Consider the following 27,118-nt stretch of genomic DNA (forward strand, 5'->3'; position numbering starts at 1 on the left):
TATCAGACTGATTTCCTTCTGATTTCTGATTCAAGATTTGTTTAGAGAAATATGTCAGCTTCATTCCGAGTGGTTTAACTACATGATTTATAAGGCACTTGCTATTTAATTTCACTCTGTTCAAAATGCATGTAAATGATACTTAAAAAGTCTCTGAGGGCAAAGGAGTTGAAGAAAACAAAAAATGTTTATTTCAGAAAATTTCCCTGAATTATACTAGAAGACCAATGCAAGACTAATGTCAAACAAGTCCTTTGCCAATTTCATCCTTGAAAATTATTACAGAAACAGATTAAGTAATTGGAGTTGCCTTCCAATTAACATCTTACTCTCGTTACCACTTTCCTGTATAGATAATATCAGTTTGGGGAAGCAAAATAATCTCAGAATCAGAGGCAAACAGATTGCTGCCTTAATGAGAGCCTGTCTGCACAGACAATTGAGAAAGAGAGAAATTTAACTATAACACAACAATTCATTAGCCCAGAGAAATTTACACTCTTAAGCCAGATGTCCTCATTCATCCGTTTACTGTTATTTCACTAGAACAATTTCCTATCAGAAAATGGTAATTCTGGAAAAATTAAAATATTTCTCCATTATATGTACATTTTTGACAGGAAGATCTCTTAAATGTTTGGTCTCAGCTTTAGCCTTTCAGCTGTTGTGTAACTTTAACTTTTATTAAAAAAAAAAAAATCAAAACTAAAGGGAGTATTTAGCTTTATGAAAGATTACATTTTCCACTTTGGCCCAGGATTTCCCACAAAGTGGCAGCTGCTGCTTTTCAATGAGCTTTGCCTGTTGGTGTTTGACATCCTGCTCAGAAGCAAGATCCAGACCTATTTCCCTTTCCTGACTTACCAGTTCTCTCCATAAGCACATAGGTGCTGAGCTGAGCCACAACAACCCTGCACCTTCAGCTGATACGCACGCCATTCCCTGGATCAATTTGTTAATTTCAATGAACAGCAGCTTCCTACAGAGATCAGGTATTAAAAAAAATAGATAAGCTGAGTCATCACTGACAACTTTATACCTCTAAATTAAATTTGCTAGTATAAGAATTCAAAAGTTATCATCTCATACTAATATTAGAGCATTTCAGTCTAACAACTGGAGTAAAAAAATGTAAGGTAAAGAAAGCAAATTTCTCTATTAATATAAATATTCAATTTTCAAGAACCACTGCAAGGCAAATGCAGTTATTTTTTAAAATTTCGTCTGTCATGTAACTCAGCACACTAGCCAAAACAGATTCAGTGATGAAGTTCATAACATGTTCTTAGTCAAAGATGATTCTGTTTGAGCAAGGATTACTTTACTTGTAAAATTCACCTCATATCATCACCATAATAAAAAAGTTGATCTCTTTAGCCCTAGTCTGCCTTGATAAAATGATCTTTCTGTTAGGAAAGCCTGAAAACGATTGTTCAATGACTTGTTGAGAAGTGATTCATCAGAACTCAAAATCTGTTTGCAATTTTCTTTAGCTGCTTTTCTTACTGTGCAAATAGTTTTATTCTGTCTGAGGAGTTGTACAGAATTGTTTAAAAAGAAGACAATATACTGCATTTTCAGCTTGAGTTCATATATTGATTGCTATCTTGGGTTGCAGAAAAACATTGTATCTGTGTGTCTGTGTCTGTGCCTGTGTGTGTCTGTGTGTAAAAATAGCCTTGTACACACAGTTGCAGAGGTCTTATACTATTCTTTATAAATCAAATTTAATATATTATCGGCATGATCTAATATTTATAAATATGTTCTATAAATGCCTTTAATATTAAAACCAATATTTATATATCCTTGATTAATATTTTGGGTAAGTATTAATTCATGTTTTATAGAGTCCAGTCTATCCTTTATTAATAACATTTAAATTTAGAGATTACTAAATATTTTCTAAAAATGTTAACTCACTGGGAAATATTTAAGGGATGAATTTTAGGGTAGATCTCCTTGAATATAGTGATAAAGCAACTTTAGTACTAAGACCAAAATGCAACTTCTCTTGCTTATCACTACAGCTGAGAAGTGAAGTCTCTTCATTTCAGTTGCTTAATGCAAGATGAACAATCTAATTTTTATTTGTACAACATCTAATTTTTATGTGGATATCCTTCCTATGGCCAACTGCTGCTTACTAAACTGGTCTAATGCCTTACTTTCAAAACAAAATAGCCTTCTTTTTTCTGGCAGACACATTTGTAACTGTCAGCTTGAAAGACCTTCCTAATCCATATCATTCAACTTGCCAACATTCAAACGTGAAATGTGGTATGTGAGAAAACTGAAAACCAGAGTCCCACAGAAGTTGTTCACTCAGGAAAATTAAAATTCTTAGAGAATCATTCATTTATTGTAAATAACTCTTTCAATAATAATGGACTTGTGCTGCTCTACTTCTGATGTAAATCATTTTCAACAACAAAATTGAGGAAATGCCAAGTTCACATGAGGACTAAAACAAATGCAGTTCTTGCACCGAGTGTTTCTTGAGAGACATGTCTCTATCTAGCAAGACTTTTCACAGTCCTTAGCATCTACATATGCATGACTAGTCGTGACAATTTGCCTTCCTGAGGCAAGAAAATGTTTCTAATCCCAACTGCAAAGGGACTTTACAGAACATCAGATAGAACAGTTGAGTATGTGAGTGAGCTTTAAAATGACTTTAACGGAGAACCACCAGCAAAGAGATTCCTCACTAGGGCAAATAACGATGTGACTGATGATGTTTATTTTCATTCCAGCCTATTAGCTGCAGGTGGAGGAAATCGAAGGACTGCCAACGTGGTGGCTCATGGTTTTGCCAACCTTTTCATTCTGGACAAGAAAACACTCAATGAAATCTTGGTGCACTATCCTGACTCAGAAAAACTTCTCATGAAGAAAGCAAAGTATGTCCTAATAACAGTTTTTAAATCACATTATTTAGCTGCGGAATGGAGAGTTGTGGCTTCTAGGCAGATTTGCATTCCTTTCTTGGAAGAGTAGCAGATGTAAACACATTTGTATTTAAAGGTCAGATTTGCCTGTTAGTATCTAGTGGAAGTCATGGTCTTGGCAGGGATTCCAAGGGTCACGGAAGTGTGGTAAGTAGAATGAAGTCCTGAATGTAGTTGTCTTCTCCATTGTATTTAAGGTAACAAAACAAATAGGAGATACAGATGCATATCAGGACTCCATAAGTAGTCAAGAAAGAAACTGCAGGATAGATGTCAGTTAAGAAGTAAGTTTTCAAAGATGCAACCAAACACTCACAATTAATTCTACAGAGATACGCTTCAAGGTACCCACAGACTTGTATCCATTTCCAAAACCTTAAGCAGTAGTTAGGAGTGGATTTAAAGTGAGGCCCGACAAGATGGAAGTACACAGATTAGAGAGGTGTGCATTTTGTTCAAAAGGATTCTGAAATGGGATTTCAAACCCAAACTGCTTTTCATCTTGCTTTGGCCATAGCTTGCTAGGATCACCATTTCCCCAGCTTTGAAAGGGCAAAATTTTGTCAGATTTTGTCACAAAATTATGACAAAATGAGTACCTTGCTACCTTGTAAAAGATCCAAATACATCCAATAGTTTGTCGTTATTAGTATGCTTCAGCACTCTTATTGCTCTCAGCTGTTGCCTTGCATTGCTATCAAAGGTTGGAAGATTGGTCCCAGACTTGAAATCCACCAGAGAAGACTAAACATAGCACAGGAGTGACACTTTGTTTAGGGAAGTGCGAGCAGATGGTTGCATTCAGCATGTTTCAACAGCCCTGGTTGACAAATGACAGTATCTTGAGAATCATCACGTCGCTGAGGAACAAGCATTTATCCTTCCTGACTTTTCTCCAGCTTCTTTCTAAACAGTTGTATGACCATAGTTACTTGTTATTCCTGTCTCTCTGTCCTACACTACTTTCTTCTGCTTTCTTGCCCACCCTAATCATATCCTGCCAACCCATTAAATTCAGCTTCCTCCAGATAGATGGATAATAATGATCCATCCTTCATATCTGCACTCCCATTTGGGCCCAAAGCCCTCTCTAGATATCAGCCTAGATACAGGACATCATGTTTAATTTTAAAGATATGCAGTACCTGCCCTGTGCTGGAGGCCGTGTATTCTGCTCACCTGCCTAGGCATCCACTAATTCTTCCAAAAATCCTGTGCTCTATGTATGTCCAACCATGTCTCTAGAAAAACTAGGCACCAACAGGAGATTCGTGCATTGTTTTGATAAAGATTGCCGTTATGTTCAGTTTCGGAATCAAGTTATCAGTTGCTCTGTCCTGGAAGGTTTACATTAGAGTTCTCTGTAGGATTGCATTGGTCATCCCACATCTTTAAAGGGCTCCTTGAAATAAACTCAAAGGAGTTATTCAAACAAGAAATTTGTTCTATTATCACCTGCCTGATAACCACTGTATGGTCTTTACATAATAAACCACGCAAGCTGCTGAAGTGTACTTTTAAAATTCATGACAACAAAACTTAAAAAAAGTAAAATCTTCACTTCTGAAATTCCCAAAATTACAAAGTACAAGATGCTGGAGAAAATTATAGTATTATGTGATTTACTGTACTTCAGACTGCAAGTATAGTCCTTGTTTATAAAAAGCCTTAAGTCAGATCCTTTGAAAGAACAGAAAAGTTTCCTTGAAAACTCTACAGTAACCTAATAGAAATTGAAAGCATGGGACTCCTCTGCTTTTCACTGGTTCCATCTGACTTAGAACTGTCATCTGATCTTTACCCTCATCATTCATTCTCACTTCTTGTTGTTATGGTTGCAAATCAGTACAGCTATGGAAGGGTGTGAAAATCTAGTCTGCCACATGATTGGCAGTAATTTTTATATCTTCAGGGTATCTTCTTCTACTGAAGAAGACCAAAAATAAGTACCACTGTCTAACCTGACCTATGAGAGATGAGCCATGCTGAGTTAGTTTGGTAAACTATTACTTCCACAAGCATCAGCTGGACTCCAAATTGAGCATTAAATGCTCTCTGGATTTGCCTCCATAAGGCCAGGTAAGAGACTTTCACCTCAGGTATGAGGCATCCATCCCCCTCCACACTACTTCTCACCTTATAAAACTCTCATCCACTTTGCGACACCTTAATTTGAGCCTGCGTTTGTTTATTCTCCAGGTTATGGGTAAGCAATGAGCTGCTCATGGCTTGGACAGACGCACTCTGGGTAAAAAACTGGCTGGATGGCTGGGCCCAAAGAGTTCTGGTGAATGGAGTTAAATCCAGTTGGGTGGCCCATCGCAAGTGGTGTTCCCCAGGGCTCAGTTTTGGGACCAGCCTTGTTCAAAATCCTTATCAATGATCTGGATGAGGGGATCGAGTGCTCCCTCAGTAAGTTTGCAGATGACACCAAGCTGGGCGGGAGTGTTGATCTGCTGGAGGGTAGGAAGGCTCTGCAGAGGGACCTGGACAGGCTGGATCGATGGGCTGAGGCCAACTGCATGAGGTTCAACAAGGCCAAGTGCCAGGTTCTGCACTTCAGCCACAACAACCCCAGGCAACGCTACAGGCTTGGGGAAGAGTGGCTGGAAAGCTGCCCAGAGGAAAAGGACCTGGGGGTGCTGGTTGGCAGCCGGCTGAACATGAGCCGGCAGTGTGCCCAGGTGGCCAAGAAGGCCAATAGAAAGAGTGCGGCCTTTTCCAATCTAAAGGATTCTATGATTCTCACTCCAAATTAGAACAGTAGCCTCAACTCTACCAGAGCCTAGGGTAAAACTCTCATCCTTTCCAGCTTTGCTTTTGCCACTGGACCTGGGACAAAAGAAAATTTGCTGGAAAAGTTGCCAGATTTTCATCCATGAATGTGACATTTTAGCTTTGCAGGAACTTTGCTCGGTTTCACAGCCCTGCTGCGTGTTCTCATTCCTTCCTGTCTCCAGGGTGCTGCTGAAGGAGAAGGGGAAACCTGCTCCAGGACCACCAGCGCAAAAACTACAGGGCGTGGCCAGTCTGTTTGGGCAAAAACAGGAAACTCCAAAATTGTTTAAAGCTATCCTTGGAGGTAAAGGAAAACAAGGACTTGCTAGGCTGCTGCAGCTGAAGAGAGAACAAGACATTCAGGTAATGCCACAGAAAATAGAGCAGACAATTCCAGGAGCTGAAGAGGGAAACAGAAAAGATACTGGGAGGGCCTGGGCAAACAGAGTAGATGAAAATGTAGCCTTACTGCAATCAACAGCAAAAACTCCCAGTAGCTGAGATATAATCACTGTACCTAATCTCTGTAAACACTAATTCTAAAATTTGGCTCAAATCTTCCTGGACCTGGACTCCATGCAGAGCAGAGAAAATAAAAGCAAAGAAAAAGAAAGGAAAAAAGCAAGCAAACAGATATCCTCAAAGAAAGTAAGGATAAAATAGAATTTACAAAGACCCTAAGGGCATCTGATCTTCTAATTTTATGTAAACAACAGTAAATACAGAAATATCCTAACACAGTAATCTGATCCAGCTGACTCAAACACACAGTGAACTTTCCAATTCAAAGTCAGATTTTTGGTTGTCACAAATTCTGAAGACAAAATTTTAAGTTTAGCCCACACAGCTAAAACTGGTTAAATCTCTAATATATTGCACTTATGAGAAAACTGTTATTTTAGTTGATGAAAAATAATTCCCATGTTATACTCTGTTCTGAGAAATGTTAATAAGAACTTGCTTAGTTCTACATATTTAGCCAAAGGTTGCAGAATTCTTTTCTGTCTTTATAGCTGAACTGGCAGTGTTTTTATGGGTTTTTTTAAGTTAAAGAACTTTGCTTACACAAATGACTACAACAGTATGGTTGGAACAGAAACATTGCTCAATTTAATGTGTATTTGTGAACTCAATAGCAAATAGGCTTGGTCAAGGAACTGGGGCACTGGGCAATATGTCAAGATTTACATAACACTTTTTCTTTTTATACTAGTGTAAGTACATAAAGGAAGGCAAGACCTAAGGAAGGGTTTTGTGCCCCAAAATGTGCCTGTTTCATGCTGCTGTATTAATAAGAAGCAGATACTATCACTATCCACAAGCTTTTCCTAAGTTTTATGTTGATGGTCAGATTCTGAAATTGCATTTTTCATTTAGAAACTGATTTTCAGCATCTAAATACAATTTTACATACGTTGTATACCATTAATCACAGTATCCATGCTGTGCCTTTCCACTGCATATACAGAATGGAGCTACTTCCTGAATTTCTTCTGCAGCATTGGAAAACATTTAACTTCTTGTTTCTAGGAAACTCAAGCTGAAGCAGAGAATAAGCCTGAGCAAGAGGAGAAGAAACCCGTGGAGCCCATGGCCTCATCCGCACCCCCTGCACAAAAGGAAGAGCCGAATGCAGACGCTAAGCCTAAACCACCTGCAGTTATGCACAGAGGAACCACCAACGAGTCTCTGATCATTACTATGACTCCATCCCCCAGAGCAGGAGAAGGAGAGATCCTTAAAGTTGAAGTTAAAGAGAAATAAAAGAAATAGATGGTGCTTTGGGCTGCGGCCCCATCTATTGTCTTGCTGAATTCAGAGGGCCAGTGTGACTTTGCTTTTGGGTACAAAAGATTAAAAGTATAGAATAGTCAAGAGAAAAATCTACCCCAGCTCCTCTTCTTTTCTTCCTCCTCTCCTGAGACAACTTGACAAATTATTTATATACTTACCTCTTAACCTTGAGCCTAAAGAGAGAACTTCTGGTTCTCTCTTCCTCTAATAGGAATTAGAGCTCATACTATGTTTCAGGACCACCTGTTTCTTGTTTGATCCATGCTCTCCCTTATCTCTTACTCTGGCTTGTTCCTGCTTTTCCTCTTCCCTCTCCTGTTTATCCTCGCTTTCTTATTGCTGTTCCTATTGCTCAGTTTGCTCTTCATTTTTGCATGCATTCTTTTCTATTTTCTTTTCTGGTTTCCCATAGTTATCCTTTTTCTTCTTACTGCCCTACTGTTGCTGAGGTTCCTCACATTTCTCTCGATCCTTCTCTCTCCTCCATTTATCCTTCTAATCAGTGACCTGCTTTTGTGACCAGCATGGCTCCGTGCAGAAAGCTGTGATGCTGTGTGTTGGGATGTTTCAGCTGGGGAGTCAGGGCTACAAAACACAACCATTGTCAAAAGATAAAATCACAAAATACACAACGGGGAAGCAGATTGCAGAATTATTGCCAGTCTTTTGAAAGCACAAGCATCTGCTCCAGTTGTCTTTGACTCTGGTGAATAAACATGGCAAAGACTTAGATATTCCCCCACCACCCCAGGGGTGACCTTTAACTTTGGGCTGCCGATTTACACGTTTGATCTTCTCAAGGGGTTGGGCATTAATAATGCTCTCTGAAGAGCAAGCAGTTGATACTAACTTTTTGAAGAATCTTGGTGTCTAAACTGGCTACTTCAAAAATAAAGACTACTTTACAAAAAGCAGAATCCTCACTTTCTGGCTCTGTGGTGCATACTTTCAATCAATGCTCCAGTTGCTCACTTCCATCATAGACCTTGATTGATGGTGCAAAGTGAGCCCCATGCCTTACCGGGGCTGAGCTACATCGTACCTGTGAACTAAAGTAAATCCTTTACCAGCACCGCAGCTGAGAGGGCTACAGCTGTCTGACAAGGAGCTCCCACACTGTCAACCTTCTGCATCAATTCATCACAGGAAGGGATGCAGTATTAAACAAAAGGCTGAAGCTGTGTTTTAAGCTTAATTATCAATTACTTTTTTCTCTTCTACGGGTTTGTGTCTCCTCTCTCTCCCTATCCACTTTCAGTCCCCACTGGATGAACAGTTTTGAGAACTAAAACCATTATGCAGAGCCCAAGCCAAGAAATCATAAGGGCAGGCTTCACAGATCCTCAGGTGACCAGCCAACAAGGAAGGCAACACGCCAAAATTAAATAATTCACTTTGCAGGCTATATATGATCCTGCGGGCTATGCATTCTGTAGGCCTGTTCTTTAAAGCCTTTGAACTTCTCTAATCACAGGCAAAGCTGGCAGAACTAACCCAACCCAGAATCAGTGGGAGCTTTCCCTGAGTAAAAGCTAGATGATTTAATTCCATATGTTGTATATTTCACATATTCTCTGAGATGACCAAAAACCAAGTCTCTTTCAAAAAGAAAGTTCTGTTGTGTTAGCAGTGAGGTCAAGGTTCAACTGCTACATGGGAAGAACCATCTTTATTTGCATGTTACTTGTTATTTGATATGTAAGAAAAAAGGATGTCACAACAGAGGTAGAAAATGGTAAGATGCATCATAAAGAATTTTTCATCTGTTGCACATCCAGGAACGTCTCAATAAAATCTCAGAATTAGAAATATTGCAGAACTGCTTCACAAATGAGGCCTTCTGTGAATAATCATGATCTATGAATTCACTACAATATATGGTTCTCACACCTTTTTTTTTGAGAGAGAGTTGTCAAAACATTACTGTGCTGGTTTAGGCTGGGGTAGAGTTAATTTTCTTCACAGTAGCTAGTATGGGGCTATATTTTGGATTTGTGCTGGAAACAGTGTTGATAACACAGGGATGTTTTCGTTACTGCTGAGCAGTGCTTACACAGAGTCAAGGCCTTTTCTGCTTCTCACACCACCCCACCAGTGAGGAGGCTGGGGATGCACAAGGAGTTGAGAGGGGACACAGCTGGGACAGCTGACCTCAACTGACCAAAGGGATATTCCATACCATATGACGTCATGCTCAGCGTATAAAGCTGGGGGAAGAAGAAGGAAGAGAGGGACATTCAGAGTGATGGTGTTTTGTCTTCCCAAGTAACGGTTACACGTGATGGAGCCCTGCTTTCCTGGAGATGGCTGAACACCGGCCTGCCCATGGGAAGCAGTGAATGAATTCCTTGTTTTGCTTTGCTTGCGTGCGCGGCTTTTGCTTTACCTATTAAAGTGTCTTTATCTCAACCCACGAGTTTTTTCACTTTTACTCTTCTGATTCTCTCCCCCTTCCCACCATGGGGGAGTGAGCGAACGGCTGTGTGGGGCTTAGTTGCCAGCTGGGGTTAAACCATGACAATTATGGAAGGGGGAAAAACATAACCCCCCATATTTTGACATTTTTATATTAATGAGTAAAGCTCACTCTCATTGCAAAAGATCTGATCCCCTTCCACGTACACAAATGCTACCAGGTAACTTCAAACATTTTCACTGTTGGCATATTTAAGTTCACGAATCACACACTGATACATATTACAAAGTAAGGGCTGAGACTGCAGTAGCCAGCATTACATGCAGCAACAGAGCATCCCACGAGTTGCTGCTTTGCTACAGCTCTTAACAGCTCAGGATTGCGGGAAAGCCAGTCAGTTCTGTTTGCAAAATTACCAAGTTATGCACAGCTCTTGAGTTCCTTAGACCCAAAACAAAAGAGGAGACATGTCAGTGTTTGCAGAAGATCATGGCCATACAGAATTAACATTCATCTGCTTTTCTCTGACATCCTACCTTTCTCTTGTTGGACTATTTTTCCCTTCCCAGAATTCCTCCATTTTTAGAGGTGGGTAGGGGCAGGAAGGGTCCAGGAATCCATAGGAAACTATGTATAGGGTTTTCACCAAAAGGAATGACACAAGAGAGGTCAAGATATAAGATGTATGAAATCCTTTCAGGAACTCATTCTACTCTGTGGATTCTTGATTGGTGGAGAAGTCGAGTGAATTACTCTAGAGGACTTAGAAGATGCAACTTCCAGCATCAAAGCTCACTCAGGTTCTGTATGGCATCGCACTCCGCTGCAACTGTGTCTCTAGTAACTCTCAGTTTCCCAATAAAACACCTCAGACTCCACTAGACTTGAATGTAAAAAAACCGAAGGGTGGAGTAGGACAATGTATTTGAAAACTAAAAATAAACAAATCTCCATGCCTTTCTACTTAAAATGTAGATACTGTTCTGAAAAAAGGTTTGGGAAAACCTGGTAATAACTGTATGAAATAGCATGCATGGGAGAACGCTAACATGGCAAAGGGCATGAAACACTCACTGCTAAAACTGTCCAATTTCAGAATATCTTCTTGCTAAAAGCCAGTATGAGATGCTTTATTAAATATATGCTGCACATTCATAACCACTGAGTGAAAAGACATTTTTCCTCTCATCTGATAATACTTGTTATAAATCTGAGCTGTTCAGCTTGTGCAATACTCATCAAAGGAACTGCAAAAGCAGCATTTATCATTACATAGGAAATGCTGAATACAAAAGCACAACGGAAGAATAGTATACTGAAATTATATTTTTAATGCATAGGCATTGTAAATCAGTTAACTTCATCAGAACTGAAATACATAGGAAAGTAAAAAATTCTGGTTACAGGTTATTTCTCTGCTGTACATATGTATATATTACGACCATTAAACGGCAAAAAGCATCTGATTATAAAGACTGCTATACATCATTTTTATCACAAGGTGGTGCAAGTAACCTACAAGCACATTCGCTTTACAAAACTTTGACAATATTTTGCTTTGTCACCCTCAAGCTAATAAGGTGTTTTTTACATGTAAAAATAAACAAACAAAAAATGGCAAAACAACAAAGTAACTCCCCTGCCCCCTGACTCACAATCTGCTGCATTCCTTGACTCAGAATATTGCTTCAGCCTAACTTGGAAGTTCCCAAATTTTCCAGCAGGCTGTTAGCTGTACACCTCTAAGAAAAGTTATACCGAGAAAATGGTTCTTGCTGCTGTCAGGTCTGAAACACTTTTCTTTTGCACAGAATAGGGCACATTGAGAAGTAGGTGTCGCTGATACGCTATTTAACTCCCTAAGCTTGAGGAATATGGGGGCACTTTTCCAACAAGAGATAATGAATTCTCTACTGTAGAAACTCAGAATTTATGTATAGAATACAGACAAAACAAAAGGGTTTATGTATTTTATATGCAGCAGATATTTAGTATAATAATACCTTTTAACATACTTAAATGCATTTAAATGTGCTTCCATGGCAACTTAAAACAGAAATGGTAACAGAACTCAGATGTAGCATTATATGTTTGGCAGAGAGCTCACAGAAACTTCAGTAGTATCCTGTATTCCTATCAGTAGTACTCATCCACGTCAATCAACCTAGACGAACCATTAATACTGCATCCAGTTATCTCTGTACATGGAGCATGTAGCTGTGAAACAGTTTACTGTTCCAAAACCATACAATATCAATTTGCAGCAGTGTCACTTAGGTTCATTATAACTAATTCCTTGATCTTTTGTGTTGCATATCTGGCATGATACTTCATTATAATTTATATATAAAGTAGTAACACATTTGCACTACACTGACAAAAAGATGACTGTAGATTTTTATATAAACAAACACATGAATTAGATTTCAAAAAAGAAAGAGCTTGGCTTAATACGAAACAAAATCTCTTTCTTAGTATTCCACTACTGAAACTACTTAGGACCTGCTTCCACCAAGGAAAATGGAGTGGAGAATAACATATTCATCCATGATTGATAACTAGTCAACTGTGTACAAAACATTTGGTATGTTTTACAGGATGTGTAAGACAATTTCAATACATGTATCTTTCATCTATCAATGTTAATGTGAATTCAGATTTTTGACAGGATTATACATGTATGGAAGAAAAAACAAAAAACCCACACCACACAGAGCAGCTCCAGCAACTAAAAAAAGTCACATACAAAGTCACACACACTAGGAACTGGTGCAATCTTGAGTGCCCAAGTACGCTAAATTTAATGTTAGTCCATTCTGTTCTTACATGTTACACCTAGACCATCCAAAATCAGATCAGTTGGATGTTTAACTCTAAACCACTTCAAATGTGAAACTCCAAAATTAATGTTCAAGATGGGCATTTTGGAAGTGATAAACGAGACCTTCACATCCACTTACGTTACAGGCACTGACAGGATCAGAAGAGATCCGCAGCAAGCAGTATGCAACTGGGAGATAAGAAAGCTTCATCTGTCCGCTAAACAAACACAACATGATTTACACTTGGTGTAAATGGTGAAGAGAAAACTCAAGCCAAGAAACTACATGAGAAATTGTTTGCCCTAGAGAGAAATGCAATATGATTATAGGATTAGAGCTTAGAGACTTTCTTACATCTTCCTACTGAGAGGGAAGAGGGAAGATTGGTTTTTTTGTAGGCACTTTTCATTAGTGAACTCATGAAAAAGAAGCATGATTCAAAATATGACAAAACCAATATAAATTAAGTAGCACTTTCAAGAACTGCCTTTGCTTGAAATATGCAGTTATAAATCAGAAAAAACTTTTTTACTGAAAAGTGAATTCCCACTTCACAAAAAGTCCTTTAAAAGATCAATAGTCATGACTATTTTACAGAAAAACAAAACAAAACAAGACCCCAACCAAAATAAAATCTGGAGTTCCCTTTTTCCAGCCCAGTACACACTGAAACACATCTTACAGCCTTTACAGTAGTAGCCTCAAAGGCGAATAGTAAGTATTCTTTTGAGATGTCAGAGGTTTACCTTGATTCACCCTAGTTATTCCTGTACTACCTTAAGAGACTGCATACTATAAAAGAATATATAATTTAATGACTTGTTTGGCTCATGTTCACACAGTCCTGAATCCCAGGCATTGGCCAAAGGCACTGAAGTGGCAAATCTGAAGTAGGCGTGCAAGGAGGGCCTTTACACTCTGTTCCGGCACTCATCTAATCATGAAACTCCTGTGACAAAATTTTGTTATGGTGGCTTAGACACAGAAGCCTGAAGTATTCTAAATTCGTTGAAGCACATATGACTTTAATCTGCTTGGTGGGGATATACCTTCTTTTTCATGTGATCACTGAGAAGCTACAGTCCTCGGTGCTGATCCCCACAAAAGTAACTGAACGCTCCCACTGGCCGTATTTAAGAAACAGGCAGCTGTTCCACTTCCAGCCACTCCCCCCTTCTCTCTGCATATTCAACCTCTTTTTTTCCACTCTTACTTTTCAAAATAAAATGCACCCATGTAGCCCTATCTCTTCAATTAACATCAAATATTAACACAATTACAATTTTGGCCCTTAAAAGGCACACTTGGCAGAGTGATTCGCAGGCAAAAGTTACAGATGTTACCACACAGAGGTGTGCATATACATGTATACAGAAGTATCTTGAGAACCAAAGTCTGTAGATACAGCAAGTAAAGCAAGCACAAAGTCTCAGCTCCCCTGCTCAGCCCATTCACTTTGCAGCAGGATTCTTAGGCGGTTGCAGTTTGTAGGTGCTGAAGTAGTTCACCACTTGCTGAGGGACTTCTGCCAAGACGCACTGTGCCAGAGCTTCTTTTGGAGACTTATAAAAAAAAGAACACCAAGTTTCAGTTTCCACCAATCGTTAAAGGAGATCCTAAGACAGATAATAAGTATCTCCTCTACTAGGCCAATTTAAAGTCTGGCATTTTACAGAGGACTTTACACGACGCCCTTGTGGGACAGATGGAAGACTCCCTGACATCTTTACCTTCTCTCTCCCATTACCAGGAACCAGCTGGCTGCCTTGTTCCACTGAAGTAACAGGAGCTGGGTGCACAAAGGGCTGCCGTGCCTGAAGATACCTTTTGTCATATGAAATACACACACGCACAGTGCAAACTTCAGCCATGTAAACACGCTTCCACTATCTGCTTAAGATGACCCTTCAGGGGCTTGTCTAATCAACTGCAACCTTTTGCACCAAGCGCCATCCACAGTAACTGTATTGCTGCAGAGCAGCTCTTCTAGAGATAGTTTTTACTGTAAGATAAGTATCCACGGGAAAAAAAAGCACCCCTTTTTCTAGAAACTGAAAGCATTTGAATATATAATTATATACTGAATATTGACCCTAGTTAATTTAAATCCAAGTGCATTATTCAGTATGCATATTCTATATTGACTTTGCTCTCTTTCCCCTTTCCATTTGCCTGACTTGCTCTGAGATTAAACAAAGAACTTGTATCAAAAGTAAAAATAAAAATACAAAGACAAAATAAGGAGGTATAGGGAATATTATTAACAGGGTTAATATTAAAAAACAAAACAAAAGTAGAACATATCAGGATGGAAATAAAAATATTGATCTTATCTTCTCCATCCTGAGGAAATTTTGGTGTGTTTTTTTTTTTAAATCAACTTTTTTCCAGCAATAACACATTTAAAAGCTGGGCTATATTAGCCTGTGCATATCTCATTGGGTTCTATAGCAAAAAATCAGGACTCCATTCTTTCACCACCTATTTTTTTGGCATATTTGCTTTAATGAAAATGAAAACTATCACCACTATTGCGCCCACACAATTTCTACTGATTATGACCTCCCTGATTTAGTCTTGAATTTTAACACTGCACTAAAATGTGAGACTAATTCACATTTACAAGTGGGCATCCACAATAAAAAAACACTTTTCCATAAGAACAAAATCACAGTAAGTTCTTCCTCCCAAATGAAAAACACATCCATTTGTTTAATCAAGTCTGAGGGAGATTTACAAAGGTCGTTCCCCTGCAGCAACTTGTCAGAAATGCAGTGTTCAAACCAGAAATGAGTCTTTTTAAACATGGATCAGGTCACCTAATGGAAATTCTACAGATGCTGAAGCCTTCTGTCCTTTTTTTTTTTTAGCATTTGATAAAGACTTATCTCAGACTTCAGAGTTCATCTTAGAGACACTGCAAAAGCTTAGGACTATACGTAGAATATCCTAGCAAACCCATCATACCTCTACAATGTTTACTAAGCACACCATTAAGATTACTTACATTTTGGAACTTCCTGAACGGCACAAACTGGACAATGTCTCTGACAGCTGGTTCTCCTGACGAGGACCTAAGAACTCCATTGTCACCATCAAGAAACTCCATAGCGTCAAAGTCTGCTCCTCCAACACCAACAATGATAATGGACATGGGCAATTTCGAAGCATTAACTATGGCAGTTCGAGTTTGATCAAGGTCTGTTATCACGCCATCCGTTATGATCAGAAGTATAAAGTATTGCTGTCAAATCAATAAACACTGTGTTATGACAAAGAAATAGAAAAAATATAGGCATGTACACTTAGAAAAATGCACATACAGACTACATACTGTTGTCACTTTGAGCACGTTCAATGCACTCACTGAATTTTACAATCAAACATCGAAATTGTGGTCAGGCTTCATCTGTACAGTCTGAAGAAATTTATAAGGACAACGTGATCAGTCTTTTAAAAGAAGTAATCTTTAAACAGCCACGTCCCAAAAACCCAATGGTATCACCCTTCTCCTCTCCAAAATCCCCAGACCAACCAACAGTTAACCTATCTTCCAAGCATTTGCCCGGGGATAGAAGGCAGTTTGTTGAGGTTTTGGACACCTGCAAAACTTGTATTTGTTTCCTTTCTCGTCTATCGATGAAATGCTACCCTTCGCTTCATTCAGTTAAGAACAGATGAACAAAAGAGTGCTACCAAAGGTAATGGAACAGGCCTTCATTTTTTCAGTGTATCCCTAAAATCCTAAATATAGATTAAAACACATCTTTTTGAGCTGAAAAACAGCATGCCCATTTTCAAATTCTTTTAATCATGTTTTCTAGCTGCTTTATTAAGTTAATTACCAAGGCATCTGAGACCACCTTGCAGTGCTTCGGAAATTTGTTCAAGTACCTCTTGAGTCGCTTCCACTATACTGCCAGGGCCTCTAAAAGTTGGCATCTTAGCCTCTGTTCTGGATTAAAGTATCAAGAACAAGCTAGAAGTACAAAGCTCAGAAGCTACCAAACACTTCTTGAACTTCTGGTTTTCTCTCACTTGGTCCATTTCAGACGATTACTGGGCAGCACAAATTCAAATTCCAAAGGTACTCCCAGTATTCTTAAGTCTTCCTCTTCAGTACTTTGCTTCCCATCTTCCCTTATCTGCCTCCAAAATAATTGGTTTCCCCTTATCTCCTGTGTTCAAGTATCATGTTTTCTCATTGCTTCCCATCACTCCATTCCCCACTCCAGCAAAAATGTCTACAAAGCAACCATGATCAAAGAAGGCTATGACCAGCAGCATGACAGCACATTGCATTGGATTTATTTCTCTCTTCTTATACTTCCCCACCCTCCCCTGCCTTTTCCCTACTGGAAAAAAAAACAACCTCAAAACCAAAACCCAGCCCAAAATATCCACAATATGCATTAAATGGCAAGGCAGCAAAATTTCTTCAATACATCCTTTCAGGCAGAAAAAATAAATCTCTTCCTAGGCATATTGCACTTGGGAAAAAAAAGTACAAAAGGTTTTGCTACTTTCCTAATATATAAATATTGATGACAGTTACTACTGAAAGACTACCAAGGCAAAACCTTATAAACCTCTTGGCATATGAAAATCCATAACTCTTTTCCAAATTGGTTTCCACAGATACTTTTATATGCAAAAATAGCTAATCTTATTTTCTGATTTTACATGACATCTGAGATACCAGTATTTGCAATCATCAATGATTAAGGATATACATGGCCTCAGATTTGCTGAACTTGCGTGGTTTATTATCTAAATGATTCAATACTCAAGACTTGCTCTTCAGACTTCCTATTTCTTAATATGGTCAACAACACACATACAATTTTAATAGGGAGGAGGGCACAGCACATACAGCACCTAAAAGCTTTAGAGTAAGGACAGTTAATTATCTATGTTGGTACCTAGGTGTCAGGAGCTATATCCTCCATTTCTTCATTACCTTACTTAATTCTCTCTCTCAGCTATCTGATATGAAACAAGGTCTAGTTGATTTTTCTCAGCTGAGGTTAAATCACTTTCCTATATGCAAAGGCTTAAATTAGACTTTAACACGTGTATAACGCTGCAAGAGCTTTGACCAGAAGATATCATAAAGGTGCCATGTATTTTTAAGTTGGTATTTCAACTCTGAAGAGTTTACTTAGTTAATTTCGGAGAGAATTGTTGTGTACAACCTGCAAAGTTGGCTTTTATCTTGTTTTAAGGGTACCAAACACCAATTCACAAGGTAAATGGCCAGCTGTCGAAACAAGTACACTTACAAGCTTAAAAGAGAAAAACAGTATTTATAAACTAGAAGGGAAAGAAAAAAGTAAGAAAAATACAACACAATACCATAAGAACTTACAGATGCTGTTTGCTGTTGTGTAGCTGCAGCAGCAAATCTTGCCACGTGATTTATAATTGGAGAAAAATTTGTTGGCCCATATAACTTCACTTGAGGAAGACAAGCCCGATATGCATCAACAATCCCTTGGATTCCTAAAGGACACAAATAGAACTATTAGGTTTTTTGTATTAGAATTAGGATATTTTGAAGCACTCAATCTTCCTAAAACACTGTATATATCAGTTATTTAAAATGATGATGCAAAGATTTAAAACTAACCATGATGAAAAAAATAAATTATTCATGAGCAATGGGGGCCTTCAGCTTGACCAATGCTTAACGCACATATTTAACATGCTTGGCTTTACGTGAATAGAAAGGCAAATACTGTATGCTCAAAGGCGTGTAACTGAATTACAACAGTTCTCTTCGCCTGGCAGCTTGTGGTAATTACTAGTGTGATCAGAGAGGCCATCTTGAACAGGCACTAGCAGCATCATACTCAAACCAGACAACTCTACACCAGCAGTGAAGTAGAATGAAGTGGTTTGACAATATGAGAACTGTTTCCACCTTACCTGTACTGTGCCCTAGCTGTTTAAAACACTTCTTTCACAAATCATTACAGAAGACAGACCAAATGCTATTTCTAATAGCTAACAAAACAGTTATAAAATTGTTTCCTGCTACACAACTAAACTCATTATTTAATTAGAGCAACATGCTTCACAGTTCACCTTTCAAGTGCTTTTATCCCTTCACCTCAGGCATTTTATTCTCTAGGTCTGATGTTACTTTCTCAGACTTACCATTACAGAATGGGTTTGATGGGTTAAAATTTAATGGGAACTCATGTGACACCTGTCAGTACACAAAAGACATAGTCAGGACTGTATATACAATCTCCTCCTGAAGTAAGTGCTTTTAGTTGTCTTGTGTAGTGCGTGTACATATTCCATTACCTGAAAGGAAGGAGGAATTTGTGCACCAAATCCAAAGGCTGGAAACATCTTATCTCTAAAAAAGCAATTTTAAAGAAAATGAAGTGAGTGCCTTCCTTTAACAGCTGTCATAGTTCAGTAACTTTAGCTAATCAGTGCTGCTTTTGATCATTAAAAATGCTGTTTATTAAGCATTAAGAGGCAAAATTAAATGGAAGTTCCCCCCTGTAATTGTTTCTAGGACCAAAACCAGTCTTTAACACCAAACTGGCAAGAATGCAAGCATTTATTTAAATTAATGCTACTCTCTACATCACAGATGAAAAGCCTTGCTTGTCTGCTGTAAACACAAGCTTCTGCTTGTGATTATGGGATTGTGCAGTGATTCTCAAGTCTTTTTAGCTCTACGTTTCAGCTCAGAAGTTTCATTCCGATATATCTGCTGGCATCTTCAACACTGGTTTAAGACACTACCACAAAAATCTATCCATATTTAAAAAATCATTTAAATAAAAATCTAAAACTTACGTATCATAATCCTGAACGACCATTCCTACAGACCAAATGGCTGTTAGGTATTCATTAACTCCATTAGGGCTGAGGTAATGCAGAGAGTCTGGAGAGCGAGGGTCTCCATTGGAGCCTGTAAAATCTATCCCCACCTGTCAAATGCAATATTTATATCAAATTGCTGTTAGAGGTAAAATTACGTTTCTTATCTCTGGCAAAGCCAAAGTGAAAATCGTGGAAGAGTTGTAAGCAGTAGTTACCAGAACATCTACAAATCTAACAGGCACAATACTTAGATGCAGGTTTCTTGGAATATTAACACTCTCAAAACAACGCCACTACAAAACCAGCAGAAGCTCTGCATCTCTCAGAAGGGCTGAAATGACTTTCATCTGTCAGGTTTTCACTGTGTTTACTTTCAGTTACCATTCACAGCAGCTCTTCAATTAATTAATTGTTAAATTAATTTCATCCTGTATCTTGCCATACACATTTTTCCTCTCAGAAGTACGACTAACCAGACACCACAGAAGCCTAGAGATAGTTCTTTCTCTGACCTCAATGGGTCTTCTCTGCTTCGGTGATGAGGCATATTACCAGGGTGAAGACATCTTACTGTTACTTGTGCTGCATTTGGTTCGTGAACGACATAACTTAAGGGTTCTAACCCATATGATGGCTTCTGTATGTTGCTTTCATTAAGCAAAGGGCCTTGAAAACCACCATCAAGGGCAAAATCTTTGGTCAGAGGAATTTCCTTATGAAAACGAAACTTGAAGTAAATCAGAGAACTGTAAATTTCTCCTTGGTCTCCATCCACACAGCTCAGCTAGTTCCTAACAAACGTAACTACAGGTTCAGAACTTTGTGCCATGAGTAAAGAAAATAATTTTTCTAAACAGACTAGATGGACTCTGGCAAAATGGCTTCCCCCCTCCATGTACAGAACAAAAAAGAAAAAAACAACAATAATCAAATGAAGAGCACAGGCAATCAATTACATACTTCACTTTGTTACAAAACTCAAAAGCTACTTTATATAAATGATTTAACTTACCGTGAAATTCAGCTGACACCCACCCATGATGTAATCAAGGAATGTGCATTCTACTATGATCTAAAAATAGAAGTTAAAGACAGAAATTAACTTTTTTTCTTAATGGGAGAAAACCAGTAAGTATTATTGCAGCAACTTTTGAGGTTCCAGTTTGTTATCTTTACCCATGCAAAGCACTACTTTTACTCTATTGATATCCCACCTGCTCACCCACTGCAGTGAGGATATTTACAGCACGTGACATCGCACACTCAGTGCATCAGAGTCACGCGTTTTACAAAATTACAGGCAGACAACAAAACAGCTCCAAAAGCACTATCATTTATAAAACAACATATTGTTGTTGACAGACTTACCAGATTTTAATTCACCATAAAATGGTGAGTTGGGAAATGCAGTGGTTCAGGAATGGCCTTACAAATTGGTAAGCGACCTGTGCCATATAGATGGCATCTTCAAGAGAAAGTGAGGGGAAAGGCGAGGACAGACACGTGATTCAGCTGTCAATCTGTCTCCTTATATGAATCAGAGCCCTTAAATATTTACTGTGTCTGGAACTTTCAGACATTTTGAAGTTTCTTACAGTTTGAGGGTGAAGGCATACTAGATGAGAGTTGTTAAGCCTGAACACTTAAAAACAAAGAGTCATACCAGAATATATTACTGACCTCACAGTGCTTAACGCTCACAATGCCAGAGTTCTTATAGCTTTTTTTCTTCTGTCTTTTCTTTTCATTGATGCACTCGAATTCAACCTGCATGAATGCAAACAAATCCAACAAAAGCACTACAAATATCATTTGTGCAACAAATTTTAAAATTCTTTATTCTAGGACTGATACTTTGGGCTTGGATTAAAAATGCAGTTTATTTCACTATCAAGCAAAATTAAACCCAGCCCGCCCAAAATCAGCAAGAAAAAACCCATTATCAAGACAGAAATCCTCTCTTACCCAAAAGCTTAAAAAAATGTTTGTTTAGACAACTGCATTTCAACCAGAAGAAGAAATTCTGTACCATTTTCCCTCTGAGAATTCTGCTAACAACTTTCTTTTTGGTAAAGACATGGTGATTCAGGCAAAGCATCACTGTTTCCAGCAGCCGTGGCAGAAACATACAAAATAAGAGGTATATGTTTAAGCTTTCCAAAATCAGTTGTTGAGGCTTCATCAACTAAACCAATACCTTAACCTCCAAGTGCAATCAACAGCTAGCCAGGTTAAGCAGCTCCTGCGATCACACAGTCATGATGGCACAATGCAGCGTGTCTGGTGCGTAAATAGTCTGAGGAGGTATTCCAGACATGCCTTCTGGTTCAGCACCAGAAACAGGTTCCGCTGCTTCAGTTTAAGTTAATTAAGTTTTAAAAAGTGATCTTGCAATTAATCTCAAGCAAAAAAATGCACTAACAGGATCAGAACCTGAGAAGTCTATACGCCTTTCTTTACCTTCTTTTTTTTGGACACTTCACCACCAGCATCACTTCTATTTGATGGAAATTGTCTGTCAGGGACTTGTTTTTGCACTATGTCAATTGGTGAGGTACTCAGTAACAATGGCCATGGGATACATAGCACGTACAATCATTCAACTACATTTTATAATCCTCCAACCAGAGCACACTAACAGCCTGGGGGGAAGATACACCTTAAGGGAAGGGGCTGTGGGGGGAAATCAGCAATTCTCCAGAGAATGAAAAGCCACCCATTCACTCCAGTCATACAAGATCAGCTTTTTCAGCAACTGAAGACACAGTCACACCCATGCTTGCCTCAAGTAAACATGAAAGAAGTTGTGCCAAATCTCCCACAGGTGCAACTGATGTCAGAATTGTGGGAGTAACTAAAGATCACACTTGGAGTATATAAAGTCAAATTCTAATGTGCGCTGGAAATATTTTACAGGCATTATCAAATTAATCAGATCACACAGGATTATAGGTTAGTTCCTTTTAAAAGTAGAAGAAACCTGGAGCACATTATTTGTGTTGTCTCTTATCTCCGCTTCATCTTACTGACACAGCAATAAGTTACTTAGAATAGGTATAGCCACAGTTCTCATGAAAACAACTTTCTTAAAGCATTTCCAAAACCAGCACAGGCAGATTATAACTTAAAATACCTTTTCTTTAAATTCAGAAGAGACCACACCTATATGCTACTAGGGGAACAGTGAAAATAGATATTTGTATTCTCAAGGAGTCTTTACATAACATGCTTCACACTGCACGGGAACTCACTACCACAGTTCTTACAAAAGATATGTGCTTGAAAATGTGAACATACAAACCTGCTAGGTTTGTTTAATTTACAGTACTGCTCTATAACAAAAGTGCAACTTTTTTTCTTTAAATGAGTGAAGAAAAACATCTTGTTAAAAGATTCATAAAATCTTCATTAAAAAAGCAGAAAAAATGATTTTAAGAAATCCTCCTGCTCCTCTGTTGTTGTTTATTTTTTTCTGCACACTTTAATTACAATAATAAGAAGGATCACTGTCAGCATTGAAAGCTAAACTGATATCATCTGGCCCAGCATTGAAAGCTAAACTGATACCATCTAGAAAAAATGAGAAAAACACCTAAGAGCTCCAGCTAGGCAACATATGAATGACATGCATATGATGAGTCCAAAATTCCTTACAAACAATATAAAACCTTAAGAGGCATTAAACTGAACCATGCATAATTCAAAATGAATTCAGAAACAGATGTCTAGAAGAAAAGCATGGCAGGGCACAAAGCAGCAATCAAAAAACCATTATAGTCAAGGTTGACTCTTCACATTGAACAGCTCTGAAGAATTTAGTACAAATGCAACACTCAAGATGCTAGAAAAGTACAAGCAGGCACTCAATATATCCCATTATTGCAGGAGCAGTTCTGCAGGTTTTACAGAAATAAAGGAAAAGATGGTAAAATATTTGACAACATACATGTCCACAAAACAAAGACTTTTATGTTAAGGTTGCTATGCCACCTTTCTTCTCCTAAATGTAAACCTTGTCTATTAAAAGATTTGCAAATTGTTATAGTTTGTAAGAACAGGAAGGGTAATTTCACTTTAACGAAGAGCCACCTAATGTAACACATTCAATTGCATTTTTGTGCAGTGGCATAAATGTTGAATTTTTTTCATATTCACTGAAATATGCATTATAGTGGATAAGTGCCATACTTGAAATAAAGGACTGAGTAAAATCTGAAAAAAAATACTACAAGACTTTTAACTGCAGTGGCATTTGTATTGCATTCTGTCTTTGACACTCGGAATTTTTTTATTTCTGTATTTTTATGATTAGTGAAATTCATTTGTGCTGACGGTTGGGTATTTAGATATGTAACATTAAAAACTGTAACCAAGATATTAATCCTAGGATGCCTAATGTAAATGCTGAGTCAGCCTCAACTACAGTAGCCTAACACAACTTCGATACCTGCAAGTCAAGTGACATAAGTTTTGCTCCAAATTGAGTAAAATAGCTAATCAAAAACACACAGGCAATTTAGACTATGTAAGACTTACAGGTGAGGACCGAGATGCTTCCTTCAGTCTTGACATCGTAGTTTGAAAACTTCCTATGAGATCATGAGACCCATCACTATCATAGTCATAGCACTCAACCTAAAATGAAGCATTATTCACGGTTAGTAATAGGTCACAGAAATGACCCTACAAAAGCAATAAACACTGCAATGGCATTTCTAGTTCAGGCAAACCTGAACATCCAAAACATTCCTAAATCTCTTGTATCACGGTGTTTTTCTCACACTGCAATCTTAGAATTGCGTAGAGTTACATCTAAACATTATGGATTAAGATTGGGTAAAAGCCAACATACCCAGTTTCAGATCAGATCTTCCACTGAAGTGAAGGAGAGACGAGAATACTAAGCAGCGTCAGGTGCTGCATGAGCAGGTAACATCAATTATATTGAACTACGTTTTGGGAGTGAAGGGGTGTCAGGAAGAGTAGGAAAACAATCTCTAGGTTTTTTTACTGTCATCATGGATTAAAGAGACTTAGTTTTTCAGAGGTATTAAGGAAATTTAACTATCTCTGAGCATCCAACTAAAAATTTAGTAAATCAGTTATTCAGTGATCATGAAAGTTTTATTAATACTTTTACATTACTTTATTAATCTTCAAGAAAACTCAGAATTTGTAAGTATATGAAGCTTCAGCCCTAAATCTAGAAACAAGACTTGAATTTTTTTTTTAAGATTAGCAAATTTAAACAGTCACTATGATCCACACTTCATGGATCTGCACGTCAACTAAAAATCCCTCTTTTCCTGTATTCAATGTTTAATGATAAGTTTTACTGTTCAATCAACTCATCTTTTAACACCTCAATCCACCAAAGAAGGCAGAACAAGAGAAAAATAGACTTTTTTCCTGTTTGAGAACCTATCAGTTTGAGTAAGCATAATTTTACCACTGTTATTTTAACATTATAGTGTCCTCAATTTTTGTTTTTTAAAAGCTCAGCTTACGAATGTGCCCCAACTGCCTTTCTAGATAAAAAGCTGGGTATTTATCTATAATAGCATACGCTAGTTCCATTCACTTGTGATATTTTATTTCAGTTTAGCAACACAGACATGCTAGTTAACTTAATCAAATCACAGAAAAAAAGTAAAATAATTTAATAATAATTATAAATAATAACAATAATAAATCAAGAGTCAAAGTAGGAATCCCCCATTATTTGGAATCAAAGCATAAACTTCAAGAGAAACTTTTCTGAACATACATGGCTTAAACTGAACAGCTATTTTCACATCTGTCTTTCCAGACTGAAAAAAACCTATTCAAGAAACAATTTCGTTGATTACTCGGCCACTTCATTTAGGAATAACAAAGTAAAGCAAACAACTTCAACATACACTTGAGCTTCTGAGAGGAATAACTTTCTGAAAACAAACAGTAATGCTGAAGTACAAAATATGATGCGTAGATTGCAAGTTCTACACTGTGCAGAACATGCCTCTATGTTGCGGTTGCACTACTCCTACAACATTTTGAATGCACTAATAAATAAATAAAATACATGCACATGCACTGAATAGCAACTTAAATCTCATACAAGCAGCCACAGTACCAATAGACTACTGTTCATGGCAGATGCTGTGTAAAAATTCTTTCGAATGCCATAAATTGAGCCAATCAAATACTCAGCCAAGTGCTTCAGTACCTGAAATTTAAAACTGAAGACATTTTCAGAGCCAAAAGTTACGATACCTGTTCAGTTAGCACAGTAATTTCTTTTTCCTTTTGAAGGGATTAAAGTTTGTCTTGCTTGATATATTTGACCCATCTAAGCCAATTTCAATACTTACTCCCAGCAAGACAGAAATATTTCTTTTGTTCCATGTATGCTCTCCTGGACACACAATAGCGCTAGGGCACCATGTGATAAAACTGCATATGTATTTTCCCCAGCAGAACTAGGCATGCTTCAGATGAAAGGTTCACATTTTCAACACAGAAAGACTTCACTGACTGCAAACACACTCGCATGGAACATAGCAATAAATCCAGAAGATAAAGAATCAGCTTGGTTTGTGCATTGCTGGGGATGCACAAACTAAGCCATTAAATAGGTGAAAAGCCACTCATTATGGAAAAATTGGTGATTTTACTTACTATGACAAATAGCCCATTACGTATGCAACTGTGCACATATAAAAATGTTAAAAGTATTGTATCCTTCAACAACATTATAATACAATTCTGTCTGCATTTTAATGTTTGAAGTGATAGCCCCCAGATTTCAAAGTTAAGACATAATCCTACTGTCTGTCTGCAAGTCCAGAACAACTCCAAGTAAAATCTATTTCCTCTGGAAATAAACCTACACTTCTGAGGTAAGATTCCAAAGAACAGACTTTATTAAAATGATGATAAAGCTGAGAATAACTCCATCTTAATAGATATATTTTAATCAATGGTCTCTAGTTTTAGTATGGCTGTTTACTGAAAAAATATTTATATACAATATATAAAATACATATATTTACAGTATATGGAAATGTAAAAGCTGTCACAGCTATTTTGGGGAAAAGGGAAGCAGAAAGGAATGAGAAGGAAAAAACACAGAAGCAACAAGGGAAGCAGGTTGTGGGCTTGTAAAGTTGTTCATTAGTCTGCTCTCTAATTATGTATTTAAATCTATACAGGTGCTTGTAACACCCAGATCCCTGTGGCTGTTAAGCATTTTCCAGGACTGCCTCAAGTCATATGACTAATACCTGCTACATGCAGATCATGCTCTCATTTTTCCTTCCCAGAGGAAGAACGGCAAGTATAGTGGTTTCTTTCCTTTGATTTTTTTTCAAATGCTAAAATATCAGATTCCTAACATGTTCATAATAGCTTATAAATGGCATTTTGATTGGTTGTTTAGCTTTCCCTACAGGGAATTCCTAAAGAAAACATTCAGAAGTTAAACATAATTTATTCAAGATAAGATTTGAAGATACAAAGAGTTAAAAACC

General features: G+C 37.8%; 2 protein-coding genes across 10 annotated transcripts in view; one reads left to right on the forward strand and one right to left on the reverse strand.

Annotated features, from left to right (window-relative positions):
- The window catches only part of CNGB3 (cyclic nucleotide gated channel subunit beta 3), a 74,583-nt gene extending 67,090 nt beyond the window's left edge, over window positions 1-7,493 (forward strand). Inside the window, exons 16-18 of the mRNA XM_075141547.1 lie at window positions 2,757-2,903; window positions 5,912-6,092; window positions 7,260-7,493. Of these exons, the coding sequence (XP_074997648.1) occupies window positions 2,757-2,903; window positions 5,912-6,092; window positions 7,260-7,493 (562 nt within the window). The remainder of the gene's footprint in view (window positions 1-2,756; window positions 2,904-5,911; window positions 6,093-7,259) is intronic.
- A 3,759-nt stretch (window positions 7,494-11,252) lies between these two features.
- Window positions 11,253-27,118, reverse strand: part of CPNE3 (copine 3) — a 31,364-nt gene continuing 15,498 nt past the window's right edge. For 8 of the 9 annotated variants that reach the window (XM_075141553.1, XM_075141550.1, XM_075141549.1 and 5 more), the window contains 9 exons: window positions 24,144-24,242; window positions 21,288-21,374; window positions 20,620-20,679; window positions 19,581-19,714; window positions 19,074-19,128; window positions 18,921-18,972; window positions 18,130-18,263; window positions 15,769-16,005; window positions 11,253-14,323 (listed from right to left, as the gene is read on the reverse strand). In XM_075141553.1, the coding sequence (XP_074997654.1) occupies window positions 14,213-14,323; window positions 15,769-16,005; window positions 18,130-18,263; window positions 18,921-18,972; window positions 19,074-19,128; window positions 19,581-19,714; window positions 20,620-20,679; window positions 21,288-21,374; window positions 24,144-24,242 (969 nt within the window). In that variant the 3' untranslated portion in view covers window positions 11,253-14,212. Of the gene's footprint in view, window positions 14,324-14,349; window positions 14,586-15,768; window positions 16,006-18,129; window positions 18,264-18,920; window positions 18,973-19,073; window positions 19,129-19,580; window positions 19,715-20,619; window positions 20,680-21,287; window positions 21,375-24,143; window positions 24,243-27,118 lie in introns of those variants that run through there. The other variant, XM_075141557.1, reaches the window with a different exon arrangement.

This window comes from Calonectris borealis, chromosome 2 (assembly GCF_964195595.1).
Source record: "Calonectris borealis chromosome 2, bCalBor7.hap1.2, whole genome shotgun sequence".
NCBI classification, from domain to species: Eukaryota; Metazoa; Chordata; class Aves; order Procellariiformes; family Procellariidae; genus Calonectris; species Calonectris borealis.